The sequence below is a fragment of the Taeniopygia guttata genome, chromosome 2 (genome assembly GCF_048771995.1).
Source record: "Taeniopygia guttata chromosome 2, bTaeGut7.mat, whole genome shotgun sequence".
In the NCBI taxonomy this organism is placed as follows: Eukaryota; Metazoa; Chordata; class Aves; order Passeriformes; family Estrildidae; genus Taeniopygia; species Taeniopygia guttata.
Window position 1 is genome coordinate 147,250,330 of NC_133026.1, and position 21,775 is coordinate 147,272,104.

General features: G+C 38.2%; 1 protein-coding gene across 14 annotated transcripts in view; it reads right to left on the minus strand.

Annotated features, from left to right (window-relative positions):
• TRAPPC9 (trafficking protein particle complex subunit 9) overlaps positions 1-21,775 on the minus strand; it is a 440,655-nt gene that overhangs the window by 269,577 nt on the left and 149,303 nt on the right. For all 14 annotated transcript variants that reach the window (XM_072925042.1, XM_072925047.1, XM_072925045.1 and 11 more), the window contains one exon: positions 15,017-15,127. In XM_072925042.1, the coding sequence (XP_072781143.1) occupies positions 15,017-15,127 (111 nt within the window). The remainder of the gene's footprint in view (positions 1-15,016; positions 15,128-21,775) is intronic.

Sequence of the window (21,775 nt, forward strand, 5' to 3'; positions counted from 1 at the left end):
AGGTAGCTGCATCTGTACCAATATAGCACCTGGCCCAGGTACCAATATAGCTCAGCACAAGGCAACTCTCCTGTTTATTAGAGGCTTACTTTAAATTAGCTTTTCAGCTCTTCAGGATATGGCTTGTTTCCCTCTATCTCTGCTGGTAGTAATATCTGCTAATAAACAACATGACTAATATTTGATAATAATAATAGAGGTCTGCACAAACCAAACCCTTGTCTCAAGAGCACTGCTATTGCTTTGTATCAAAACATTTGGAGGATAAATCTGATAACCTTTTAGTTACCACTGGAAGTTATGATTTAGATTTGTTGTTTTCACACTGAGGAGCACAACAGAGTTTAGCTGCCAATTAGTCGTACCCTGTAAAGCATTTTCTCACTAATTCTGCTAATTCATTCCACTAAGGATCTGGAACTCGAAGGAGGAGGGGATGAGTTAAAAATAGCAGCAGCAAAAAAAGGAAATTTAAAAAAAAAAAAAAAAAAAAGCCAATTAGTAGGAATTGAGGAATTGCCACAGTAACCTTTGTCAGGATAAATTTAAAGTATAATGCTCCAAGATAGTTACTATGGTGACCATGGGCCCTTGCAAGGTACCTCTAATGAGAAATGCAGTACCTGTCACACAAGCAAGTAGATGCAGCAGCAGCAGCCCAACTGGCTATTTAAAGACACTTTTCTTCCCTGCTCCCTTTTTTCAAAGAGCAGCAGGAAAATAAACTGCTACTCAAGTAGCTTTAATATGTGCATTTTTTCAATTTTTTTTATTTTTTCCCCACTCCTTCAGTCACTGAACTGTTAAGATCTCAGTGTAAGATTTATCCAAATTGAACAGGTTAGATTTACAAACATTACCCACACTTTGCCTACTCTTTGCAAAATAAATTCAACCCACAAGTCACGCAAAAACTCCAAGGAGTGAAAGGTTTTTACCTAGAAAAATTATGTAGACACAAGTTTAGAATAAGAAAACAAGAAAAATGTTTGTGAAAAATCTTCCATAAATTCTCTTATTTGCCAATACAATGTGCAGTTGTTATCATTAAAAAAAAAAGTATTTTACTAGATGGAAACTATCTCAGATTTATGTTTGGTATTTTCTCCAAATACACACAGACAAGTACTCAAGAGCAAACAGCTTAAAAAAATAAGGTTTCTCTTTTTTCTACACAAAGTTCACTTCATTTCCAGCGTCTACAAACAAAGTCTATTTCAAACGTGGGCTGTCACTGTCACCACAAGCACCCTCATTAAGGACAAGCTTAGATTACCTGGTTACAGTACACACAAAATGACACAGTTCCCATCAGGACCCTAAATAACACATTTCAGGACTGTGAAAAAAGAATAAAATGTGTGCTGCAGCAACTCCTTGGTACCTGTCAGAGTGCTGCAGCCATCTCTGGGCTCCCCAGCACAGGAGAGACATGAGACTGCTCAAGGGCCCTTCCCAAAGCCTGGGCCAGCTCCCAGGGGTAACTCAGCTGTGCTGGAGCACAGGAACAGCCCCTGCTCCCCCCTCACTCTTCACACTGACACACTTCACTGCAGATTTCCACTCGTAGTTTATTTATTGATCAAGTCTGATTTTCTTCATACCAAACTCAGTCTTCATGCAGTAAAAGAATCCTATTCATGCCTCTTCTTAATTAGCAATAAATTACTAAACTGCATTTTTTTTTTACCTTTCTCAATACTAAAGAGGCAGCTTCTCTCCCTTTAAACACTGCAAATTAAATACTAAAATCCTTCTTTAAGTAATACATCTAAGCCCAAAGTACTCAGGAGAACACACTGTGAAAACCAGATCAATGGTAGCTTGTGATTTAAATAGGTTAAATGTGGGTTTGGCAACTTTGCAGCCAAGCTTTTGCATTGATATTAGCAGGTGTTAGATCTTCTTGAAGATGCAAAAGCTTTGCCAACTCATCAGGAGATGCACAACTCATTAACTCAATTTTGATATAAAAGATAGGGCTGAGAAGCTTCCCTGATGAAGTAACCCTGGAAGGAAACTTTGGTGGTGAGTATAATTTATATGTTAGGCCCTCACTTGTCAAAGGAAAAGGTTTTAGCTGAGATAATTCCCTGGCTGGGATTTTACCCCACATTTCACAGCCTACTATTAACAGAATTAATATTCTGCCATGTGTTCTGCAGAGGTGACATATATTTCAGGTTCAACTTTTTTTTTTAAAAAGACAATTAATAAATACTTCAGGAAAAATACTCCTGACCTAGTAAACTGTTAGAGCAGGAGTCAGTTACAGAGAAAAATGTTGTCATGCAAGCAATGACTCAGTAGATTCTTTCTAAAAGAAGTTTTGTTTCTGGAGACTTACACAGATAAGAAGAAAAAAATCCATTTTAATTCTCTGAAAGGCACACTAAACCAGTGGCCCAATGCTGTTCTGCTACACTGAGTTTATCTAGTTGCAACAAATACCTGAATTTATCCAGATTATAACTGTTTTGTTGGGTCAGCTCTTTCAGCTGACTAAAAAGATTAAAGCAAAGGTTGCTCTCCTGCTTGCCCAGTGCCTTCCCCTCTCATTTAAAGCACGGACCTAAAACCACCTGCTTGGCAGCAGTACAATTCAAGAGAAAGAAAACCCTGAAGAGCAGAATAAGCAACAGGGGAGAAGAGAAACAGAGTATTTGAAGCACCCAGAAGAGCACCTGCCATTGGTGAGGAAAATCTCTATTTCACCCCAAAATAATCCACTATAAACAGCCTCCAACCAGCCCCTCTCCTCAGCAGTGCAAATCCTGCAACAACTGCATGTGTGGGAACACTCCAGAAACCATCAGGTTGGGAGTTCAGGAAAAAAATCTATGGACAACAGCAAAATCTTCTCCAAGAAGTAAATTATTTAGTTTGTGAAGACAAGAATCAATAATCCAGTTGCCATTTAACCACTTTAACAACGGTTACACCAACCAGCAAAGTTTTATCCTGTAATTGGGTGAGGGAAAAAAAACACTATCAATCATTTCAGACCATTAAACTTGAAATACTTTCATACTTCATTCTTCTATTCACAATGTGTGCTTGCTTTTATCTTCTCTTTTTTTCCCTCAAGTGTAACATTGGATTCCTTTCTCATAACAGGTTTCCTTTTGCAAATTTTTTTTTCCTAGCACTTCCTTTCAACTTAAATAGTTTTCAAGTATCTTCTCATTTGGTGAGATCATTCCAAAGAAGTGAAACATCCTGCCCAGTGCTGATACAAAACATTCTCCTCAAAAAGATGCTTGTTTAGTATTCAAGCACTACTGAGCCAGAGGTAGGATTTTCACAGATGTATTAAAACCTGGATCCAATTCCTAAGAGGTAAAAGGCAGCCCTGAGCTCATCATTCACTATTTAAAGCTCAGATTTTTTTTTTTTCCACCCTGTTCATCACTTTGGATTTATTGAAACTGAATTTCACCTGACACTTCATCATCTTGTCCTCTCTAACTCCTCACATCAGCTCCCTCCTTCACAGTCCAGTGCCAGGGACCTTCCCAGCCCTCGGCTCACTCCTCTTCCAACACAGTTCCAAACACAGCTGAGCAGTTCAGGGCCCAGCCCACATTCCAGAGGGGCTCCAAAGTTATTACTACCTTTCTTAACTAATTAATAACTTTCCCTTCCTATCCCAGAGCAGCTTGGCCTCTCTATCAGCTTCTGGTGGGGAACTCCTTCCCATGTCAAGAATGACATCAATTAGACATTGTTGGAATTTGTGGTATTGATGATTTTGAGATTGTAAAAAGTCTCTGTTTTTTTGCTTTGTTGCTAAAGAAGAAGTCATAATTTGTTTGTGCTGGTTTTTAAGGTTGTTTATTCTTGCTTATTTATAACATGTTCTGCTGCCCTGCTGTAGGTTTGTTTTGTAGGGCAGCGTGCAGGGCTCTGCCCTTTAGTGGGATGTTATAAACATTATATACCAGAAACTATGTGTGTTATATTTATAATAATGTGTTAATATTTATCATTTATGTTGAACAGTGTGTCTTCAACCTAAACCAATAGAAAAATGCCAACACTACAGTGAAACATGGAGGGAATGAAGAAGGAGAAAAAGGACAAGACACGCTCAATTTCGTCTATCTTGTCTCTTTTGAACCCCTAATCTAAAATCCTAAAATTTTACTTTTGCACCCATGCCACACTTAATTATTACTTATATCAAACACTCAGAGCTTGTAATTCACCCTGTAAGATTGAAAACTCTTTTCCATGGATAGAGATCACAGACAGTGTCTCTCAGGGCTCTGTTCAGGGGGGTTCCTGACCCCTGCCAGGGTCCCAAACCTTCCAGGGCAGCCAGAGGGAAGCTCTGGATTCCCACAAGACATTAATTAATTAGAGCCTCCTCACCCAGAAGCTTGTTCATTCCTGACCAGAACTTCAATGGATTTATGAGCTACATCTTCCCTGCACAAAGTCCTGTTTTCTCCTTCCTAGTTCAGCAAACTTATTGGATGCAGATGTGCACACAAATCTGAAATAAACATGTAAATAACCTTATTCAGCACAAGTCACCCTCTTTCCTAAGGGTACTTATTTATTATTTGAGATATCAAATCTGGAATGTTTCCATGATGTCAGGATCTTTCATAGCCTGAAAGCACCACGTAAGATAAGGAGAAATTTGGTAACTGCATATATGGAGGCTTTAAACACACCTCCTGCACTAGGCAGAAATCAAGGTACTCACAACCCATACTGAGAGTTGCTGTCCCACTGAGGGCCAGGAAATCAAACAATTCCCAGCGATCTCATTTCAGAATTGTCAATTATACTCCAAAAATCCAACGCTAGAGCAGAATTCTTCACTGTTATGAAGAATTAGAAAGATTGTGCATTTTTTAAAACCTCAAACATGGCAAAGCTCTCACTGGAAGAGTGGGCTGGAGTGGACAGGAGAAGAGGTTGAAAGAGAAAGATTACAGAATTTACATCCCCCCTTTCCCTGCCAAGATGAGACACTTTTATAGGGCAAATCACAAACTGTATTCAAACTTAGCAGAATACTGGTTTGGTTATTTTTAATTCAGGACCTATAAATCTTTCCATTATTTCAAAGAAGGCTTCAACTTTTTGCCTGTGATCCCAGTTATTATGGTGGCATTGGTGAGGGGGGAAGAAAACAAAATCTCAAAATCACTATGTGATGACACATTTTTAACTGCAAAATGAAAATGTCATAAAAGGTTGGCTTTCTATACTACAGCATGTACTTAACATCTTTCAGTGATCTTTTCAAATCACTGTTGTTTTAGCTTTTGTTTCCAGTTAATGAAGGCAAAATTAAATGGATGTCAAGAGTAAGGAGTAAATTCAAGCTGATGAAGCACTAATTTTAAATGAGTGTTCTCTTTGAAGGAAATACTCACAAACCAGCTATTTTAATTATACTTTTGATCATCTAAAACAAATTAATAGAAATTGTATATTTTAATTTCCAGCTTCAGGAAATCCATGCTGCAGCCTCGTGATCTTTTACAGAACATCAGAGAACAGGCAGGAAGCCAAATCTGGGCAACATCCGAGTGTAACTTTCATAAATCCTCAGGCCATTAAGGCAGACATAACTGGCAGCCACTCAAGACAATCTTCTTTCATCCCATTAACGCAGCCACCGTGTCACCACAGCCACAAAACACAGCCAATTGCTCCTCAATACAGGGAGTGCTGTGGTCTAAATTAATCTATTTATCTACAGATATCGATCAAACCAGGTGTGACTTGGAGCTGCACCTACGCCCAAAAACTCAGTCTCTTACTGGCAGCATAAACACAAAATTACTTGAAACGTGTTAGGGAGGTTTTCCACAAAAAAGAAAGATGATGGTTAAGTCGAAAATGGACTAAAAATATTCACTTACCTTCACCACTTTGTCCTGTGATCTCTAAAGAGTCTAAGTACACCCAGATACCCTTCACTGCTTATGTCCAAATGTCCAAATATCGTAATAGAGCAATTTATTAGGCAAATGAATTCCACAGAGTTTGTTTTCATCTGTTAGATGAACATACAGGGCACCAGGTATAGGTGACAGAAAAAGTATTGCACCTAACTGAACCTATGGAGGAGGACTGTGCAAATTCACATTGCTCATAATAACATGCTACTTAAAGTAAGACGTGAGTTAGAGGTCAAATTCTTACCAAAAAGTGGCACTAGGCCATCTGTAACAGCAGAAAAAACAAGGAAAAAAGGCTAAGGGAAAAACAAAATGTCCTCCAGGGAAGGGTAAAAAAAACCCAAGACAGATTAGGACAAATTTTGGAAAGACAGGAAGTCTTGGAGGACAAAAGAAAGTAACAGAACCAGTTCCTATGGACATATGCCCATAACATATGGGCATTGGAAGAACATTTGGACTTTGGAAGAACAAACAAGTTTACCAATAAGTAGGTAGATTTTCAAATCAAGGAATAGTGAAGTTTGGGAGGTTCCTCTGGAAGTCTCCACTCAAACCTGGAAGTTGGCCATGAATCCCCACGCTCACAGCACAGCACCAGACAAGTGAATTATTCTTGGCATTGCTGCTCCCATCCAGGCACAGAGCTCAGGGCAGCTCCCCCTGCCTGCCCTGCCTTGGGCACTGCTGCATCCCACTGGGCAAGAAAGAATTCTGAAACAACCTCTGCAACAACAATCTCCACAGCCTGCCTGGAATTCACACTGCAAGGCAAGTCTGACAGAAATTTGGGCTGTGCCAGCTGTGCTGGAGCTGCAGAAATGCACTCCCCCACTTGTCAGAGCTCCTCTGGAGGGCACCTCTTTGTGCCTCGTGGTTGTCTGCCATCGTTTCACTCAGGACTTCCAAGTTTCTGACACCGATTTCACGAGGAGAGACAGAACATCTCAGGTGTGCTGACCACAGGGCAGGTTTGAGACAAAGCAGAAATTTCGATTAAGTATCCATCTCACAGAAATATAGACAAACGTGGGGAGAAAACAAAACAATGTTGATTAATACAACTTTCCTTTCTCCTTCAGTGTTCAGAAAATCTACTGGAAAAAGGACAAACCCCAAAGTTCCATGGAATCTTTTCTTCCTGGGAATACTGGTATTTTCATATTTTGTTTTAGCAGGGAGACTAATTCATTGTAAAAGGTTGATAATGTTCACCTTCATCCCTCATTTTTTTCCATCACCCATCAATTTTGAAACATGATTTTCTAAAACTACAGTCTGAATGTACTGGTTTGAATATTTGTGAATTAAGAGCAAGCACAATTCATTTCAACTCTGATTTCCTTCAGGAAAAAGTAATTTTTCCTGTTTAGCTTGTTGCTTCATTGCTATCTAACAAAAGAAACAATTATAATTTTTCTTATATTCTTATTTTTTCTTCAGCATTCCTTGCACAAAAATGAAAACCCAATTAAAAAGTATTAGCACTTCAGTCAATTTTTTTAACAAGCCTGCACTTTGTCAAATGTTTCCACAACTGTGCTTATTGCCCAAAATTTCAATAATGAAATAATTTTATTTCAAGTATTGAAGAAATTAAGGAAGGAAAAAGTCTGGCTTCTTCTATAAGAAAAAAAAGGTGCTTAAAAAAAATCTAAATCAGAATCCTGAAATCAATTACTCTGACTTTTTTCAAAAGACAGGTTTTGAACCCTGCAAGTCCTACAACCTGTAATCTACTTAGGATTTAAGAGGAAAATGAAGATGACTGCTCTGGATTTTGAGTGATTTATAGCTCATTTAAAACTGGAACAGCAAACTCGTGCTACATCTGTGTGATATTTTGTATAAGGGCCAAACTATCCAGCCACGTTTATGTAGTACCCTATTAAACTTAATAAATCCTGTCAGAGACAAACTTGGCCTGAGCTCACAAAGCTCCTGTTTCCCCAGCTGCATACACAAAATATTATAAATAGTGCAAATTGGGTCTTTTGAGGCCAAGGCAATGTCCAGACAGGTCAGAAAAACTGCCATGCAGGCCAGATCCAGTGAGTTATTCACCCTTGGCTGAGGAAAAGGCAACTGAAGAAGTGGGAAAAGAAAAAGAATCTTATGGAAAATCATGTAATACCAAAAGAGGTGCCTACCCAGGGCAGTATCCCAGGGTTGATACAATCCATACGCTGAGTTTTGAGGAAGTGAGGGAAGGGAAGAGGAGAAGTAACCCCATTTTCTCAGACAAGTCTGAGAAAGTTGACCCAAAGGAAACTCTTCAGCCTTTTTTTACTAGCAGCTGGAGAAGGAAAGTTCACCTCAAATACACGTTTCTTGACAGAAACAAATGCTAAACTCAAATGCAAATCATAGGAAATAGATTGTCTGCACATTCCCTATGGAAATACATCCTAACTAATGAGAGGGATGATATTGCATTGGGGACAGGACAGGGAAAGGAACAGGAACATTATTGCTGTAAAACCTACAAGGGCATTTGTTTCACCATCAATTACAGGGATAGAGCACTGGAAAAGTCCTTCCAGTTGGGAAGTGTGGCAGTTGCAGGCAGATCTTTGGCAATTCCATGGAGGACACCTCAGTACCAGCCTTTGTGAAGGTCTTTGCCTCCACTTCTCCTTAAGAGAGATGGTCTGATGATGCCCGAGGCCTCGAAATCTCTTGATTTCTAGAAGCATTCATACACAGCTCAAAGTTCATTTTTTATTCCTATGTTCACTTCTCTCAACCTTTATAGGAGAGCCCTCCTCTGTCCCCACCTCATACAATGCATTAATAATGCCTTTAAATTTTACTGCACTTGTCAAACCAAAGTCAAAGGCTTTTATTTTCACCGCTCGCCCGCGTCTTCTCCCATTTGATCTCCTCTTTGTCCTGTGTGTGACCAGAACTGAATATCAAAATTCCCTCCTATCATTCCCTCCTTCTGTTTGCCTCTCCTGCTCTCAGATCACATTTGGGTTTTGCAGTGCAGTCACACTGAGGATCCCTGGGATCAACCCCGGCCTTCACCCCTTACAAAGGAACCAGGACCAGGCAGGGACACGCTTGCAAGGGACCTTGAAAGAGCATCTGGTTTTCAAGGGATGCAAAGGGATTCCTTGAGTGTTTCAGCTACAAAACTGAAAATTCTCTTTATTACTTCTTCTATTGCTCCTTCTTTATTTTTTATTATTGTGTGTTATTTTGCCGTTCTATTTTTGCAGAATCCTCCTGCAGCATCTCCAGTTTTTGCAAAGTGCTTTGAAATAAATATGAACATCATAACTGGTTCATACTGGACCTGACCAGTGGTAGATATATCACCCTTTCCTACCCAAACAATTCCTTTACAATTTTTTGTTGAAAATAACCAATCGTTCACTCAAAATTATGTACTATGTTTAAAGATTGATTTGGCTATTAGTTGAAAAAGGCAAGCCTTAAAAAACTTAAAAGTGTATTTAACAACTGTCAATTAGGAGACAAAATAAAAACTATTCCCTGACAACAAAGGGTGATTTTCATACTTTAGTTAATACAATTTGACTTGAAGGTATCTCAGAAATATCCAGCTGGCCATAGATTTAACATGAAGACCAAGGGCAACTGCTGTGAAATTTTATTTTCTCTTGACAGCAGGCAAAGCCTTAATCATAGCAGCTTTGTCTTTAAAACATAAACTGTAACAGCAATGTATGGAAAAAATCATTAATCTCCCATACAGACAACATGCCCTGTCATAAACAGACACACAAATTAAACAGTGACTTGGCAGCTGTGAGAAATAACAATCATCATTTAGTTACATATGGGTTATAAATTTATTGGGGGAACTTTTGGTTCAGAAAATGGGGCAGAATTTTTAATTCTTGCTCCCTTTGAAAAAGGACTTATTTCAAAGAGTTTTCAAAATGTGCATTGTTAACTAATACCGCAGAAATTGCAGCGTACACCTGCACAGACTTCACAGCTCAATTAATCAACACATTTACATCAAATAATTAAGCAGCAGAAATGGCCCTCATAATTAGTATGCACACAAAGGACTTTTAAAAAATTCTTTAGTTTCCATGGATGAAAGAAACACCAGACTATGGGATAAAAGATATAAAAGTGAAAATACTAATTTTTTTCTTCAATTATTCTTGTCTCATTAGAACATAACAGAAAAATATCAAACGGGGTGAAGTCAATACACACAGAAGTTCACTTAGCAAAACTGAGCAAAATACCTATAATTCTTCTGACTACAAAAAAAAAAAAAAGAACCAAAACTTACTGTAGAGTATACGTGTAAGCAAACACACTCATTTAACCCTGTAACCCTGCTAAAAGGAAGGGTAAAATTGCTGACCCAGAAAGGAGGTCTGAACTTCAGTGTTGACTTTGCTACTGCAGTACTTCTTCAGCTTATTTTTAATTAAGCAACTTCCAATTAAAAAAAATGAAAAGGCCAGAATTCCATCATGTTCTTTCACATCAGCATCCCCTGGGTCACCAGCACTTGTCAGGACTTGTAAATTTTGCAGAAAAGCCTCTCTGATTTGAATTACCAACAAAACTATTTCCTCATTTACCATGGCGTGTCCTGTTTGCTCTTCATTTCTCAGCTCTTCACACCAGTCCTGTCCTGGCCATCCCAAGCTTTAACCCCCATGGTCCTCACAGCAGGGCCAGACCAGGCTGAAAAATCCAATGTGTGAATGTGCAGAGCCCAGGGGTGGAGTGTCACACATGGGGAAGGTTTCAGCAGCTCAGCTTTGCTGTCCCACAAGGACAGAGGAGAGAATTGATCTGCTCAGACCCTCCCCACCATCAATCTTCCCCCAGCGCCTCAGACGCACCGTGCACAGAATGGGGATGGAAAGGCAAGGCAGGGTGTGTGGCACAAAATGAGATATCCTGGGGCACACAATGAGATTACATCTATTACCATAAATTATGAAGTGATTTAGGCATAAATGAGGGCTGTCATGAAATTTAATTTTAATGGTTTGATAATCAAGTAAGAAACACAATAATTACCGTACCTACGGTTTTTCAATAAATTCAGATCACTGTTAGTGGCAGCACTTTTTTGTTCACAGATATTAATACAATTCCCTCCAAGAGCTGTCTGCTATATTTTTCCATGTCAGAATAACCTGTTGATTACCTCGTTGCTGGGATAAACAAGCTCAGATTTCCCACTGATTACATTCAAAACAGTTGCACTTTGCTCACTGCAAAACTCCTCTAACAGTGCAGCTGACTGCTTCAAGAAACAGCTTTTTTCTTCCTCAAGAAACTGGAGACTCAGCTAGTCCAGAAAAAATCTTTGCAGGCTGAGCTTTCCAATAGCAGACATGACAGAATTTGCTTCCTGCATCATCATGTGTCATATGTTCAACTGGAGAGGTGAACAAAAGATGTTGATACCAATGTGTGATATTTTAAATTAACTGAAGACATTGCCAACACCTCAGCATCACTCACTGCAGCCAGAACTTCCATAGAGTAACTTGGCTGACACCTTTTCCTCAGGACACCAGGTCTCCAGTGCATTTCCCTGTGGATATTGAAGTTTTAAAAAAAATCCTGCAGGTGTAAAGCAGCAAAAATTAATCTGAGTTGGAATCTAGCTTTGCAATGAACCCTAAAATTATTTTCAGGAGTTCAACAAACAACTGTCCAAAACTCTTGCTCCTCTCCTTTCTTCAGCCAACCTCACAGGAGAAGGAGGACAACTCCCCTGTCTTTTCCTTCTCTACTCCAAAGAAATCTTGTTCTCTTGTCTCCCCATCATAATCTTGTGGGGAAAAAAAGACCTCAGACTAAAACGTCACTAATTGTCCCACAGTAGGATACAAAGAAACATTTCAAGTCGTGTGGAAAGCAGAGATGAGAATATGAAGTCTCTAATTAACATCTTGGGATACAGGGAAAAAAAAAGGCTGATCCTTTCATTTGTTTGTCTGCAAAACAAGCAATGATGAAAGACAGAAAGATAAGCGAACAAAATAATCACTTAGCCCAAATTATCATTTCTGACTATAAAATGACAGGGAGCAAAATGTTTCTCTATCCTAAAATAGAGGGAGAAGAGTATCACTTCTCAGAAACACTACTTATGTATAGCTCCAAGAACAGCTACAATGCACGCAGTAAATAATCCCAATTATTGTCTTATAAAGTACAGCAAATTGTAAGTTTTAGCTTTTCTGAAAGCTAAAATGATAATTTTCACTAGTCAGCAGAATAATCTTACTGTAGCAAAAGGCATCTATTTTCAGATAGTCTTTTAATGGCCTAAAGGACATCTCTTTTCCTAAGTAGTATAATATCAGTTTTTCCTGACATATGCAGGGCTATTGTAGCAGCTATTATTGCCCTGTCTCTAAGTTAATTGAAGCAAACTGCCTTTCAGACACTAAAATAAAAATATTGTGCACTATTCTACACATTTGATCCATTTTACATTAATACAAATAAGACAGAGAAGAGGATAGGATTGGAACACACCAGATAATGTGAACACTGCAAAATGGATCCCAGTTGGTGGGATGGGCTCAGAAAGATTTGGCAATGCCAGCACTGATCAGCTGACAACCCCAGACTTGTTTTGGCATTTCTGTTTCTATCTCCTCACCCCTCCCATTGCCAGGACCAGGGTCAATTGCACAACTGCATTATAAATCAAATATATTACTGAGTGTTCTAATAACTGCAGCACTCAGGAACTTCCATCAGCATTCCTCATCTTCCATGGGAGCAATGCAGGAATGCTCTGCAAATTCCCTCTCAGGAGGGAAAAACTTACATTCTACAGTGACCACTCTGTAATGTGGAGAAGAGAAGCAACACATCAAAATTTCCAAGTTATTTTACTTTCTAAACATCCCAATGGGAAGCAGAAGAGGCCAGAGTAAGCAGGATGCAGAATTATCCTTCCTTGTGGGTCTGGAGGCAGAGAATATGAAAACACTTACAGTCTCCAGCAATAACAAAAGGGACAATGAAAACAATTTCCTGCTGCCTCCACTCTGTCAGGATGGGAGATTTCAAAGTGAGAGTGATGAATGGAGACAGAGTAAATTACAAAAGGAAGAGAAAGTGACCAAAGCTGGCAAAAAGTCGTAATTTAAATAAAGGTGGAATGAGGCAAACATTAAGAATGAGGGCAGCATCAAAAAATGTACAGGGAAAATGAAAGAAATAATGAACTTGATTGAAAAGCCTCTCTTGAAGTATTAATCAGGTATTAATAACAATTGATATCCAAAGAAAAAATTCCTAAAAGAAGAATCTAAAAGAGGGATGTGTTGAAAAGCTTTGTATATTTGGGTTGTAAACCTTGGTTCAAAAACAGATTCCAGGGAATTCTTGCCCTGTGTTAAAAAGCAAATATATGGAGTCATTGCTTAAAAAGGGAAAAAATTTCTCCTTCTTTTTTTTATCTTTTATTTTTCCCCAAAGAGCAACAAAAGCCTTTTCCTAGGAGTGGGAAGCTAATTTTAAAGCCCAGTGTATGTTTCACCTGCTTTTCTGCAGTAGATCTATTGGAATAAAAACTAAAACTTATAGCAACATAGGAGTCATATACACAGGTTTACAATGAAAAGAAATAGATAATAAATGAGTTTAGAAACAATGGAAAATGTGCAATTTCTAACCAACATGAAAAAGGTATTTGGCAATAAGAATAAAAATAACTTTAAAGGTTTAAATACCCACAACACATATAAAATCTTCTTTGATAAATTACTGTTTCAAAAGACTTATTGAAAGAGTTTATATCCATTGCAATGTAATGATTTAAGGATATTTTAATTTAGATTTAAATCCATAGGAAAAACAAAACTCAATCAAAGGGATGCAAAGAAATGTTATAACCTGATTCGTAGCATAATTTCAATCTGTTATATATTGTCCCAAACACTGGGAATGAAAAATTTCAAGGGATTTGAAAACTACAAAAACAATGCAAAAAACCAAGAGGCATACAAATAAAATCATAAAACAATATAGATAGGAACAGTAATATTTTGGTGACTGTCTAGACTGCTTTTTAAAAATGAAAAAAGACAATTCTTTCCAAACAAAAGGAAGAAGCACTGTATGTTACTGACATTTTTGTCCATCGCTTGGTAAAGTAAAATTCAACCTGAGTTTGAGTCAACACGTTTCCACTTGGTTGTGCTTTGGGAGGCACCAAGGCAAAAAGCATTCCAAATGTACAGCTATTTTACCTATTCTGTAATTCTTTTTGACAGCTGCATTCCTTGCAATTAACATGGTTTGACTTTGAACTTAATATTCATCCAGGGATTTGCAGACATGAAAACATCTCTCTTTAACCAAGTTTCTCAGCTGCATGCCTTAAAGAGTGCAGCACAACTCTCCCAGAGAAGAGAGCAGTGCAGGGAGCCCAAAAGCAAGAGTCCCTTTTCCACATTATCACCTTTCCAGGATGAAATTGGAATTCAGATGCAATGATCATCTGAAGGAGATTAACCAGGCAACCCTGGGCTACAGCCAGCAGCAGGAATCTGAGGCAGGTGTGTAATGGCAAATAATGGTTAATAATGAGCTGTACATCACTCTAGTAGGGTTGTAAGAATCAATACCCACAACAGTCTGCTTGATCTGAAATATATTTTCCCACAGAGATTGGAATTGCTTTTTCTTCAATTCTATTTTTCTTTCCTGTCATTTTCTTTGTAGGAAACGTGAGGAAATGGCTGGGGAACCAATGTAAAGAAAATTTAAAACTGGGAAAGGATAAGAAACTACTGAGATCAGGTTGTAACACCAGGATTACATTCAGAGCACATGGAAATTACATTCAAACACTGTACAGAAGTTAAATGAGCTGTACACCTCAGTACCCGCTGCTTTGTATTTCATTATTTCCAGGCTCACTACACGCAGAGCCCAAATAAACTTACTTGAGATATTGCTAAAACTTAGTGATGCACCTTCAAGAAAGAAAAACTTTTATGTTTGACACATGTGCGACATTTAAAAAGAACAACAGGCACCTAAATGTCCTCAAATGTGTACAGAAAAATAACAGGGCTAAACCTGGGCCCTTTTGGCAGGGCAGCACTCACCGCTGACACTCCCCGGCGTGCAGAATTAAATCTTCATTGTTCCTGGCACTGATGGTCAGCTCGTGCTCTGAGGAATTGAAGACATCAAGAAGGAGGTGGCACTGCCGGGTGCTGTTCAGATGGAGGGGAAAAAAAAACCAATTTCAGTGACGATATTATTGTTTGTTTATCAAAATTAGTATTTATACATGGATATAAATATATATACAAACAATACATGCATTCACATAGAGGTTTTATCTCCTCCTCCAATTGTAAGAGTATTCTTATCCTTCAAAAACAACCTTTTTAAAAATAGATACTTTTTTATTAGTAGAACTAAGCAGAAGGGTACATACTAAAGAGAAGCAATCCCATGACAATTCTGACCTGCACAGTATCAAACCCCACAGTATTTGTTCACCTCTCTATATTCTCACTTTGCAGCTTTCACATTCACTCCTGTGGAGAAAGCCACAGAGATTTTTCAGTTCTTTAAGCCTTCAGGTAAAAAAAAAAGAGTTGTATTATTTTAAATTACCTTGATATTACCTCTTTAAGACACAAATTTGAAAGCAAAAATTTTAATTGGTTTAAGCTCATAATAAAGGAGAAATTCCATTTCCATGGCTTGTCTACAGAGCAAAACAAGTTGGCAATTGGAGCACTTAACTTCTCTGAGAGAGTGAAGTCTCTTCCCCATGTAAAACAGGCAAACACAGGCACTTCTCACAGAAAAACTGAATTATTTTTTGGCTACGATCCTTCAAATCCAAATTTCCTCAGATGCATTTGATAGAAATACACCAACTGCATTTCTGGTAACCGCAGAAAATAATAGTGACAAAATTGCAGAATAGAAACCTTACTGCACAAGTTCATTCCAATAAACTTTTCAATTATAATTAATATTTTATAAAGTCCTTTAAATTATGCTAATTGTAATAAAAATAATTTTCTAATTAAGCTACTATTTAATAAAATGAAGTGTTAATATTTTCAGTAATTATTTTATTCTAGTTAATATTCTGGAAAATTTTATTCTAATTTACAGCCTTTTCTTCCTTGTGAGAATAAGCAGAAATAGCAGCATTAATGATAAAAATACACATGAAAATTTATTGGCACCAGGTACCAAAATGCCAAATCCTATCAGACACCTGCAAACACTTTATCAATCTAAATGAAATTCCAAACTTCCCAAGAGGCTGCTGAACAACCCAGAAATATCCCCAAAAGGGAAGAAAGAGGAATATTGGTGGGAGTTGTCAGAGCCATCTTTAAATGTGCATGAACAAGTTACAGTTGTGTGCCTGGGGCAACCAAGAATATTCATATTTGTATTATTTATATTTACATGTACTACAGAGTAGTTTACAATTGAACTGAAATGCCATTCCAAAGGCAATTAAAGTGAGAGGTACAAGAGTTTACAAATTGTTCTACTTTAAAATAAGTTCTCTGGTCCATAATACAACTCTGTTCTGAAAATCAAAGATGCCCCTTGCAGAGCACACCCACGAGGAAATGTTTTGCCAACCCTTGGGTCAGGAACTCTCCCAGGACATCAAGGCTGAGGTCACCAAGTGACAATAATGCCACCTGCAGCCAGGCACTGCAGGACAAGCAAGCCCTGCTGTGGTCAGGACCAAATCTCTAAGCAAAAATAAAAAAGCAAAAGTGGAGGTGGAGGCTTTTTTTAATACATATTTTAAGAGATTTCTCTCTCTTTGTAAAACCCCAATGACTACTGAGTATAGAGGGGGATGCAGGGAGGCAGCTGAGTGCCTGAAGCAAACATGTCAAAACTCAAGAATTCAGAACAAACAAGGAGAAGTGGCTCTTGTTATAAAATTCCTTCCTCGGAACTCACAAGAAAGAAATAACTGGAAGGGCAGTGCTTGATCATTTACCAGGAAGGACTGGAAAAGAAAAGGGGGAACAGCTTTTATCAGCTTCTCCCTCATCTTTGGCAGAGTGGGACGAGACTGTGAAGTCTCAGACGACCTCTGCATCTCCAGCAGATAAAATGTGATGGTCTGCAAGAGCAACTTCCAGTGTAGATTAGTTTTAACAACTTAATATGGAAGGAATTTGTTATTTCTGCCACAGCAAACCCAAACAAAAAACATTCAAGCCTGCTGCAGTATCTTCTGGCAGTGGAGGCAAAGTTTTGCAAATAAAACAATTCATGCCACAAAGGACTTACACGAGCAGCTGCCCTTGAGGACTAAACAAAATTGATTTTAAAAATTCCTAAATATGAATTCTTGAAAATTATTCATCACCACGACATTTATTTCCTCCTCTTCCAATACTACACAAAATAGACATATAGGAAAATTTTAGGTTTATTCTCAAGGGAAATCTTTAGGTAAAAAATATAAAACTTCCAAATTACAGAACTATTACAGTATCTTGAAAACTTAGAAGAATTAAGATAATAGTGTGAAAAAACTGAAAGTAACATTAAGACTGTAGAAAAGGTAGCACTAGATCTTCAGAATAAATACAGGAGAGAATCAAAGAGACTATTACAGCAATGAAAACCAAACACAATTAAAGTTTGTTGTTGTGGTTTTTTTATTTTTTTAATTCAAATAGGAAGCTTCAAACAGAAGCTGCATCTAAGTAAGGAAAACAAGAAAGCATAAGCTCTGGCAAATCAGATATAATGCCAAAAAAAAGTTTAAAAAAAAAGAAAAAAAGAACCCCTGAAGTTGTTAAAAGAACAATTTGCTGAAGATTTGAGAACCAGCAGGAAGTTTTTTTTTTCTTTTTTTTTTCTTTAACATTCTGCAATCAGTAGGATTGTGTAGAACTCAGGATGCTGAGTTACGAAAGTTCCAGGAAACCAAAGAATTAACAAGAAAACCAAAAATTAGTATCAATTTTCCCTCCAGCAGAACATACAGAAGGCCATCCTTTGCACAACAGGAATTAAAGAACCTATTTCAGTGTCAGTAAAGAAGATTTGAGAGGCAAATAACATTTATGCAACAGTGATAAAGGAACTCCAGTAAGATTTTGCTGAACTCCTATATTTAAGTGCAGTCAGAAATAGTTGCTTAAGCCAAGCTCTTTACCAGAAAATATAAAACATTAAATTGTTTTAAGGATTTTAAAGCAATTCACCAAATCTTAGACCACTAGAGCTGACCGCAACACTATGTAAATCAGGTTTTTTTAAAGTCTGCCAGCTTACAAAAAACCCTTAAAACACTCAAAATAATAAATGGATCTAAAGTTGATTACATGATATACCATAATGGCACACTGACACGTTTGGCAGAGAAACACCAGTCATAAGCCATGGATTTCTGGAACTGGGAAAGACTTGCCCATATATACACAATTTATTCTCCCTTTCCCAAACTGTCCACCACCATGTAATAGTTTACTCTAAATATTTAATTGGTGGAGGAGGGTGGATTTTGAGTCCTCTAAATTTGGTTAAGTAGGTGTTAGTCACCATTCATCCCAGAGAAGGCAGAGAACCCTACCCCCCACGTTTCACTCGTTCTAAAGGGTCACCAGTGGCTTCCTGTTCTTTTTTAGGGGTCATTTCATTGTTACCAGCTCCTTTTGAAGGTTTGAGATGAACACATGCAGAATAAATCCCTTTCTGTTCAGGTGGGGTGGGTTTGTGGTTTAGGATGGTGTCAGACACACAACATGAAACCATCACCAGCTGTGCTGGACCATGAACAGACACCAGGATACAGAACAAAAGCTCATTAAAGGATTTGATTCTTCTTCCCATCTAATGGGAGGGAAGTCTGGTCCAATAAACTCAGCCTACCAAAAAATCACGGCACCCAAACATTCTTCCATTTTGATCACCTTCCTGATTTGTTCATGATGCTTGCTTTTGAAAAATCTTCCATACATGTCATGTTCCATACATGTCATGTTCCATACATGTCACTTTTCTTTGACAAGTGACACAAAACTGCAGAAGGTTGTAGAGGTAAAAACTAGAATTTGAAGGAAATATTTTCAGTAGATTGATTTACCATCTGAACATCTCAGAAATACAAATTTAATCAATGCTGACATCAAAAAAACAATTAAGAAGTCTTTTTTTAATTGAAAATTGAGTTAATTTAACAATGTCTTAGATTTTTAGTGTATAAATGAATTTCTGTTATCATCTACTGTAGAACTGAGAACACAGCACAAGCAAAAGCTGGCAGCACAATGAATCAAGCTGTATTTTTAAAATCTTACAATGCCAGTTATGGTTCCAAAAACAGTCACAAAACTAGGGCCATGGGAACTTCAGGCAAGTGACAATGACACTGTGATCTAAAAATCTCTTTCAGGAGGATTGTGATTACTTGAAATGACAGCTAAGGATATTCTTCAGTAACACTAAACACAGAATTAAACCCCAAATGCAGCTGCAATGATGGCTCACTTCAGTGAACAATCTCTGCAGTTCTGTCTCCAGCTTAGTTTAAAAGTCACTTTAAACAAGAAATTCTCAGGAGGGTTGGCAAATTTTCTGCATCCTGACTCATCTCTCTTTCCCATCAACTGAAATCATGGAGTATTTTCATATCCACTTATTTTTTTCTTTGAACATCCATTGCTGCACAGAATGGGACAGACAGGGAAGAGCAGCTTTGGCCCTGGTGACAATGGTGTGACAGATGACAACCTTGTCCTCCAAAATCCACTGACCAACACAAACAGCAGCACAGCAGAACAATGATCCACACCACCTTTGATGATGCTCTTGTGTCTTCAGTAGGGTCTCTTTAATTTAATTTTTAATAAATTATCTAAAAATGGAGTTCTCAGTGCTAACTTCAGATGATTAAGTCAGTTTCTCCACCTTACTGGCAAAAGGCCTTTTCACAAATTCCAAGAAGCGTCCTCATCTGACTTCTCCCAGTTGTAAACCTTTTCACTTTTGCTAAATATTCCCAGAACATCTATAAATATTAGCAGATTTATGTTCTGACATCTCCATGTGTCAAACCATAGATATTTAACATCTGGATCTCAAAAAACAATTCTCTCAATCTCCAAGCTACTTTCTGCTGCTCTTTCATGAACCCACTGCAATGTTACACCATTAGCAGAAGTTAAATACCTCTGATTACCAAGATAATTTAACTATTGGATGTAACCTCCCACATGTCATGAGTTACCACTCAGTAGACTCTATATTGAGCTCAATGGTATATAAATAAGGAATATATTTTAGAATGACATCCACTCCTGAGAACATTAATATAAATCCATTGCTTGACAGATTCTCCTAATGATTTGTCAGTTTAATTGCACCAAATGAGAGCTTTATTTGTTTTATTTAGTTGAATTTGCCTGGTTCCCAATTTGACTGACTCTTATTATTAATATTTTTCATTAACAAAACAGTGACTTTAATACTAATTATTTTCTCCGTGTAAAAACATCAGATCCATTTAAGCAGCTCACATCTCAGTCCTGCAAACCAAACATCCTGCTCCTCAAGCACCCAAACAAGAAAGGTTTTCCTCTGCCTTTCAAAGCTCTACGACATTTTGAACACCAAAATACTGAGAAAGAAAAGACTATAAGCAGCTGCCTATCAGTAGGTGACTGATTCTCATTCTGAATGTAGCAAATGTGAACATTTAATTTAAAAATCTGACTTTATAAAACCAACAAGGGTTTCAGAAACTACTACATAACTTCTTATCATATAACAAAAAAGTCTGTTAGAGCACAGCTGAATAAACAATGCTATTTTGTCTTTCCCTTGTATAATTTGTTAATATATAATACTCAGGATTTCTGAGCCCTGGTATGGAATTAATTCACATGGTAAGGCAATGACAGGAGACAATTAGGACAATTGTACTACATAGATGCATCTGCATTTCATGGTATGTAAGTGGTTAAACAAGTAGATCCCTGAAACCCTTCAAGATTTCATTGAGCTGCAGGACAGAGTAGGAGAACTTTCAACATTAATTCCTTATCCCTTATACCCCATTCCAGGGCATTCCTGATGATGCTCCTGGGACAGTCACCCCCCCTGCACACACCAGCAAGCAGAGCCAAGAATCACAGGGAACATTTCCCAGCACAAGGCTGCTCTGCCAGCCCCTTTGGGTGCAGGCAGCTGAGGGAGCACGGGGTGACACCCAGGGAAGGACCTGGGAGCAGATGAGGAGTTCTTGTGGGATGTTCTGTCAGTTCTTCACTGCCAGAACATGCTCTGTCCCAACAGCAGGGCTGAGATCTGAACCAGAATTGGGTGTGGGGAGAACAGAGATCAGAACCAGAACTGGGTGTGGGCAGAGCAGAGATCTGAACCAGAATTAAAAATGGGCAGAGAAGAGATCTGACCCAGAATTGGGTGTGGGCAGAGCAGAGATCTGAACCAGAATTAAAAATGGGCAGAGCAGAGATCAGAACCAGAACTGGGTGTGGGCAGAGCAGAGATCAGAACCAGAATTAAAAATGGGCAGAGAAGAGATCTGACCCAGAATTGGGTGTGGGCAGAGCAGAGATCTGAGGCAGACCCAGGAGCAGATCAGGCACTGCAGCATGGCAAGGGCTGCATCCTCCCCATCTCAACCCCACAGAGCAGCACAGACAAAGGTTAAAAGGATCTGTTGTTATGACTAAACAACTGAAGATATATTTGAGATGTGGTTAATGAAGCTTCTCCCCATGAGGCAGGAACTTGTGCATGAGGGGAAGATATAATTTTGCTTAGATATTTAAAAAAAAAAAAGCAAAAACCAAGCCCAAATCCCCAGTTGTTTCAGTGATATTTCC